Source organism: Neoarius graeffei, chromosome 1 (assembly GCF_027579695.1).
Source record: "Neoarius graeffei isolate fNeoGra1 chromosome 1, fNeoGra1.pri, whole genome shotgun sequence".
NCBI lineage: Eukaryota > Metazoa > Chordata > Actinopteri > Siluriformes > Ariidae > Neoarius > Neoarius graeffei.
The window spans coordinates 3,884,837-3,892,765 of NC_083569.1; the positions used below are offsets into that span (position 1 = coordinate 3,884,837).

The 7,929-nt window shown below is 43.2% G+C and overlaps 1 protein-coding gene across 2 annotated transcripts in view; it reads left to right on the forward strand.

Annotated features, from left to right (window-relative positions):
* vps4b (vacuolar protein sorting 4 homolog B) overlaps positions 1-7,007 on the forward strand; it is a 51,332-nt gene extending 44,325 nt beyond the window's left edge. For both annotated transcript variants that reach the window (XM_060928309.1, XM_060928319.1), the window contains 4 exons: positions 556-637; positions 2,131-2,350; positions 4,436-4,576; positions 4,718-7,007. In XM_060928309.1, coding sequence (XP_060784292.1) covers positions 556-637; positions 2,131-2,350; positions 4,436-4,576; positions 4,718-4,819 — 545 coding nt within the window. In that variant the 3' untranslated portion in view covers positions 4,820-7,007. The remainder of the gene's footprint in view (positions 1-555; positions 638-2,130; positions 2,351-4,435; positions 4,577-4,717) is intronic.
* Positions 7,008-7,929: the final 922 nt, after the last annotated feature.

Consider the following 7,929-nt stretch of genomic DNA (forward strand, 5'->3'; position numbering starts at 1 on the left):
ACGTTCACTGGATTTTTAGATTTTTTTTTTTTGCAAATTCGATAAATTTAAAACTTTATACAAAACATCCGACAAAATCATAAGAATTCTTAAAGAAGTTCTTACCATCGGCTACTTTTATTCTATATTTTGTTTGGGGGGTGATTTTGTTTTTGAGTAGAGTTTTTATTTCGTCCTCGGTTGGTTCAGCAACACGCTCCGCCATTTTGTTTTTCTCTACTCACGGTATATGAGCTGATATCCTAGTGGTAGCCAATCGGCGCGCACGATTGCTCATATCCAGTGAGTGTGGACAGAATAAATACAGTTATACTTTGTTTGCTTATCGAACCCAGAGATATTTTGTTTTTCTGAAGTTTTATTCAAATCCAGTTGTTTATAGGAATGATAACTTTCAGAAAAACACTAATAAAAGGGGAAAAAGTACTACAGACCTCCTGAGATACACTATATATAATTTCTCCTGATGCAGTTCTTGTAACCAATCAGAAACGTATAGCATGGCTAGTCCCGCCCTGAAGTATCAATTCATTATTCCTTCTTGATCGTTCTCAGGCGTTGGGAATGACAACAAGGGAATCCTGGTGCTTGGAGCCACCAACATCCCATGGACACTCGACTCTGCCATCAGGAGACGGTGAGCAAACGATTCTGATTTAGTTTCATGACCTAAAGGACTGCTTTGATAGGTGGGACAGAGCAGAATAACACCTTTCGAGGCAACAATCATAGGACAGTGGTTCATTAATATGGAGAGATGAAAGCATGTGAAGATATATTTCAGGGCGTATCAGAAGTAGGGGTCGACCGATAATCGGCCTGGCCGATATTCTGCATTTTTAGGGTTACCGGTATCGGCCATAATTTCCGCCGATAACATGCCTTTTTGCAGCCATTTCGTTCCTAACGCGACTGTCACTGCACGCCCTTTCCTGCACTCGCCTCTCTGAGTTCAAGAACACGGTCCCGCCCACCACAACATCTGATTTGTTTGGCACAAGAGATATAGCCAATCGACACGCGTAGCTAAACGCTGTGAACTGTTTCAAGGCGGCCGTACAGGCATTCAGGCAGAAGCAGATCCCACTTCAAGGTAAGGACACGCTGCTTTTGCCGCAATAAGTCACAAACACACAAGTTGCAAAAGCACAACATCATTCTATGCTTACATTCTTCATCTACTACTTGTTAAAATTGTCCGTTTGCATCTGTGTAGCCAGGCAAACTTAGCTTACGGAAGGAAGCACTTGAATTAGCCTACAACCAACTAGTCTCGCTGAAACTACGGTACATGTAATGCTTCCTTCACTACAATATAATCCTCCTAAATTGGGAATATTAGGCTTGGGCATTAAAAGCATTAGAATGTAGACGGTTACTTGTTAAGTTGTTACATAATAGGGAGTGATATCCGACTTTGTTTGATTTTACTTTTTAAAAAATGCTGCAGGCAGCTCCCTACACTTGATTTGTTATTTAAAAACTACTTGAAGTTGGTAAGTCTTACTTAGTTCTGAGCGTAAAAGAATCCAGAGTGTATTTTCATTTATTTTCCACTGAAAATGGTGAGCTGTAATATAGTAGGGAGTGATTTTTATTTTTTTATTGGCGAATATTTTTTATTTCTCATTTTATTCTAACTAATGTTTGACTTTATTGTACAAATGCTGCTGGCATCTCCCTGCACAAAATTTCATGTTCAATTTTACAATTAAACATACATTTCATGGATATGAAGGTCTGTGTCAGTGTGTGCTATGTTTTTAATTTCATGTGAATTATAATGTTTGCACATATCGGTTATCGGCATCCCAATTCCATAAGTATCGGTATCGGCCCTGAAAAAAAACATATCGGTCGATCCCTAATCAGAAGCTTGTTTGTTTGTGCAAAGGCTCACCCGGGCGTCATCTCGGACACGTCGTCGAAGCCATTCTCCGCACGTCCACTAACAATAGGAAGTGCTTGCGTATGACATGCTCTTTTCAGGTCACACAACAGGTTTTTCACCTCCTGGTGACTCACGGAAGGCAGAAGCGTAGACGGTTACTATTTATAGCTGTGATCCTGTGTCATGTGACAAAATAGGATGCCAATCTTTTATGTTGTATACAACGTGTGTGTTTGTAGATTTGAGAAGCGAATCTACATCCCTCTGCCGGAGGAACACGCCCGTTCCCACATGTTTAAGCTGCACCTGGGCACCACGCCCAACAGCCTGAATGATGGCGACTACGTCACGCTGGGCAAGAAGACCGAGGGTTACTCGGGCGCCGACGTCAGCATCATCGTGCGCGACGCTCTCATGCAGCCCGTCAGGAAAGTGCAATCCGCTACACACTTCAAACGGGTACGAATCCCTGAGTCGGTACACCTGGGCCTTGTTCTTGCTCATTACTTGGGTTACCAAGATTGGGTGGTTCTTGATTTTTTTTCTCTCATCCTGGAGTGTGTGTAATTACATTTGTGCTCATAAGTTTACATACCCTGGCAGAATCTATGATTCTTTGACCATTTTTCAGAGAATATGAATGATAACACAAACATCTTTTCCACTCATGCTTAGTGGTTGGGTGAAACCATTTATTGTCAAATTTTCTCTTTTTTTAAATCATAATGACAACAGAAACTACCCAAATGACCCTGATCAAAAGTTCACATCCCCTGGTGATTTTGGCCTGATAACATGCACAGAAGTTGACACAAATGGGTTTGAATGGCTGCTAAAGATAACATCCTCACCTGTGATCTGTTTGCTTGTAATCAGTGTTTTTCTGGGATCCAGACAGACTCTTGCATCTTTCATCCAACCACTGACTTTTCTGGATTCTTAGTCATGGGGAAAGCAAAAAATTGTCAACGGATCTACGGGAAAAGGTAGTTGAACTGTATAAAACAGGAAAGGGATACAAAAAGATATCCACGGAATTGATGATGCCAGTCAGCAGTGTTCAAACTGTGATTAACAAATGGAAAATCAGAGGCTCTGTTAAAACCAAACCACGGTCAGGTAGACCAACAAAAATTTACCCCAAACAGCACAGAGACGAGCGTCAAAACTTTTGGAACAAGGTAATTTGGAGTGATGAGACCAAAATTGAACTTTTTGGCCACAACCATAAACGTTACATTTGGAGAGGTGTCAACAAGGCCAATGATGAAAGGAACACCATTCCTACTGTAAAGCACGGAGGTGGATCGCTGATGTTTTGGGGATGTGTGAGCTACAAAGGCACAGGAAACTTGGTCACAGTTGAAGGAAAGATGAATGCAGCACGTTATCAGCAAATACTGGAGGCAAATTTGCACTCATCAGCCTGGAAGCTGCGCATGGGACGTACTTGGACGTTCCAACATGACAATAATCCAAAACACAAGGCCAAGTCGACCTGTCATTGGCTACAGCAGAACAAAGTGAAGGTTCTGGAGTGGCCATCTCAGTCCCCTGACCTCAATATCATTGAGCCACTCTGGGGAGATCTCAAGCGTGCAGTTCATGCAAGACAGCCCAGGAGTTTACAGGAACTGGAGGCTTTTTGCCAAGAAGAATGGGCAGACTGTGGGTGGTAGAAATGGGCAACTGGACTTGCTTGAAGATTCTTGAAAACGTTTCACCTCTCGTCCAAAAGGCTTCCTCAGTTCTGTCTGACTAATAGGGAGTATCAGATATTTATCCTGTCCTGGATCAGAATCAGAATTCTGATGACCAGCTCATCTAAGGTGTCATTGAGGCATCATGTTGGTGTGGGTCACTGGAGGCTGGGTGTGAACGGCGAGTCATTAGGGTGATCAAAGGATTGTCCGTTAGGGTGATCAATGGCAATGACTCGCCGTTCACACCCAGCCTCCAGTGACCCACACCAACATGATGCCTCAATGACACCTTAGATGAGCTGGTCATCAGAATTCTGATTCTGATCCAGGACAGGATAAATATCTGATACTCCCTATTAGTCAGACAGAACTGAGGAAGCCTTTTGGACGAGAGGTGAAACGTTTTCAAGAATCTTCAAGCAAGTCCAGTTGCCCATTTCTACCACCCACAGTTTACTATGACCTGGATGATTGAGAATCTTCACAGAAGAATGGGCAGCTTTACCATCTGAGAAAGTAAAGAGCCTCATCCACAACTACCACAAAAGACTTCAGGCTGTCATTGATGTTAGAGGGGGCAGTACACGGTATTAAGAACTGGGGTATGTAAACTTTTGATCAGGGTTATTTGGATGTTTTTTGTTGTCATTATGATTTAAAAATAGAAAACGCAGTTATCAATAAATGGCTTCACCCAACCACTAACCATGAGTGGGGGGGTTGTGTTATCGTTCATATTCTCTGAAAAAAGGCCAAGAAAGCAAAAATTCTGCCAGGGTATGTAAACTTATGAGCACAACTGTATACCACAGCACTGTTGAACTCGTGTTTTTTTTAAAAGGTACGAGGACCGTCCAGAGACGACCCCAATGTGCTCGTGGATGACCTCCTGACCCCGTGCTCTCCTGGAGACCCTCAGGCCGTCGAGATGACGTGGATGGAGGTTCCTGGAGATAAACTCCTGGAGCCTGTGGTTTGCATGGTGAGCTGGTCGAGAATCTTCATCTTCCACAGCAGTGTCAAAACTGACCCCAGATCAGTATTTTATAGTCCTGCCTTCATTCATTGGAGGGGGGAAAAAAAAAAAGGTCTGTCTTTATTTCTTTGTTGCACGTATTCGCAGGCGGACATGTTGCGATCGCTGGCCAACACGAAGCCCACCGTGAACGAGCAGGATCTGGAGAAGCTGAAGAAATTCACAGAGGACTTTGGCCAGGAGGGTTGAAGGAGGAACCAAAGCAGCAGGGTCCAGGATTTGTAAAGTCATAGTCTCTCTCTTCCTTTTGTTCTCTTCCCCCCCCCCTCCCCCCTTCCTCTTTCTCCCTTGACTTCCTGTTGGACTTGCGAGTGGAAGGACGGCTCCGTTAAGGCCAGTCTGAAGCCTACACGGGATCGGATTTACATTTATCGTTTCATTTTCTAATATTGAGTTATTCTGGGTTTTTAAAAGCGTTCAGTTTATTTGGATTCACTACGTCACTGCTGGTTAAATCGTAAAAATTTCTGTCCAATATCGAGCACTAATTTGAGTTGGGCATTGGGCTGATGTTCGGAATTTTCCCATCATGATAATCGCCAAACTTTTATCTCGTGGTTTACAATATTATCAAACGGCTATCCGCTTGCAAGCACATAGGACACTATTTAGGCAGCGTGGAGGTAATAACCATGTTGTGCAGGCTGAATGTCACCAATATATCGCAATTCTGAGTATCGGTACGTCCAGGCCTCAATTTGTAATGAGCCTTGTTTGGATTGTATCAGTTTGTCGGCGGGGTTCCAATTCTTACATAGCGAAGCTTTAAAATCTGGCTGTCGAGCTTCTCTTGAATTTCAGTTTAAAGAACGAGATGTCGCAGAGTGGGCAATGTAGAAAAGTTTATTTAGCTAGCCGGTTTAACAACCTGCATCGAACATTTCGGATCAAGGTAACATTTTAACGATTCTAGGTTTTCCTTTGTCAAAAGCCCTTTAATGCCGTTTTTTGACATGCCGTCGTCGACTTCCCCTTACCACTTGGGAGCGCTATCGCGCAGCTACGTCACATAGCCGGTTTCCGTAGTGAAATTGATTTCAAGAATGACACATGGACAGATTGACCTGATACCTAGCTAGCTGTCTTGATATCTAATCAGCTGCTTTGTCCATTTCGCATGCTAATTTGTTAACGTTTCGAAAGTTATCGATCACGTTATCGCTTCAGCCGCTTTTTTTGAAAAAGACCTTGCGTCAGACTGTCGTGATATCGAGGTAAATTTTTCCTCCTGAAGTGAACAGTCATGTTAACGTGATCCGTCAGGACTTGAAATGGCTTATCTGGTGAAAGTGGTGATAACTAAGACAGCGGGGTGTTGATCCTAGTCGTAATAGTTTTCCTTTATGCTCGCAGAGTGAAGTTGCAAAGTTTCCCCGATCGCCACTACGTGTAGCCCAGTGCGTTCTCAGCTAGTTATTTTTGACATGTTGAATGTTGCATTATGTTAGAATGCAATATTTTTAGCGATTTTTAGAATGAAACTGAACAGCGCTACCCAAGGAGAAGATGTGAGAAGTCGACAAGGGCGTGTGGAACACTGAGAACCGATGGTGGTTGGCGTTGTGAAGGTCACATGACTGCGATAACTTCTGTAAATGTTTTGTTATATAACAGAATTGGGATTCTTAGGAGTATATATCACAAGTAGTATATCACATGTATACCTTTACCTTTTACTTTCTTTGAAATTGAACATTTTTGACTATCAGTTACGGGATGTGACGCAAAGCCTTTTTTTTTTTTTTTTTCCTTCCCCCCTCCCTCTTGCTACAGCAAACTTGTGCCTTCAATACTTTTTTTTTCTTTTACTTTACATAAAATCAAACCAAATTTTTGTGCATCTCCATAAATGTTAATAAACATTTATGCACTGCAAAAAAAGATATTTGCACATTTTCACTTCATTCTCCTGCCCTGTGTGATTTGTATCCAGCTACACTCCTGTGCACTTACGGTGTCGGGTTTTATATACAACAGACTTTACGTTTTATCCTTCATATCCTTTTTTTTGGTGGTTGTTGTTTAAATGTGACCGTTTATAAACCGTTTTTTTTGTTTCTGAGCTTTTCATGAAGTTTCGGTGTTTCTCATGTAGCACTTGTTTTTATCATACACCTGTAAATAAAAGCTGAGATTGAAAAATGGAGTGGAAAACACTCGTTTATTAAGGAGTCCTCATCGGCGGTTTTGTTTGGATCGGCGGAAGGAGTCTCCAGTGTCGGCGCTTTGTAACGCTGAGGTAAAGTAATAACATGAAGGTTTTCAGGACGGAGGAGAAAGGTTGAAGGAACAACAGAAACTAACTTCTCTCAGACGTTCCACATCAAATGTCTGTCTGTAAATGGACAAAGATAAAATAAAATGTTGGCATGTGTAACTTTTGTTGCTTATTATTTTCCTAACCTACAACAAGTGTGTTATTCCTTGTGTACAACTTGCATAACTGTTTGACTTTGGATCTCTAACTGGGAGCTAAGAAGCTAACGTCACTACCAAGAACCGATGAGCACCGGATCTCCCCCCCACAACTGCGTCCTCTTCTCCCTGGACACCGACGGCTGCACCTCAAGTCATCAGTCTGTCAATCTTTTAAAGTTTGCAGACACCAGCCTCATTGGACTGGTCTCCGATGAGGATTGACCATCTGGTGTCCCAGTGCAGGCAGAACAACTTGGAGCTCAATGCTGTAAAGCCGGTGGAGATGACTGTCGACTTCAGGAGGAGCTCTACCATACCCTCCCTCCCCTGTTTGACTCCTCAGTAACCTCTCTGGTTACAGTATTTCAACTTCCTGGGTACGACAATCACTCAGGACCTCAAGTGGGAGATGGATACTTGCTCTCTCTCGCCAAGAAAGCACAGCAGAAGATGTTCTTCCTGCAGCAGTTGAAGATCTGCCAAAGACAATGGTGGTGCGCTTTTACAACTTCGATATCGCTGTTTGGCAAGGGACGAGGGCAGACTACAGCACATCATTCACTCGGCCACGAGGACGACAGGCTGCGACCTTCTGTCTCTTCAGGACCATGAGGCGAGCAGAGAGGATTGCGGCCGAACCCGGACACGCACTTTTTGAACCATTCTGCTCTGGTAGGAGCTTGTGGTCCGTTAGAACCAAAACCTCATGCCATAAGGCTAGCTTTTGCCCCACTCCAGCTGCCTCATCATTAAGGCCCGAGACCCCACTGACTCCAACCTGTGACATTCATGCACTTTGTCTCTGAACTGGCGTTTTGCACGTTTCAAGGTCATTCTATGAACCTTTATTGCACATTCCAGCTCACACTGTACAGCTTGGT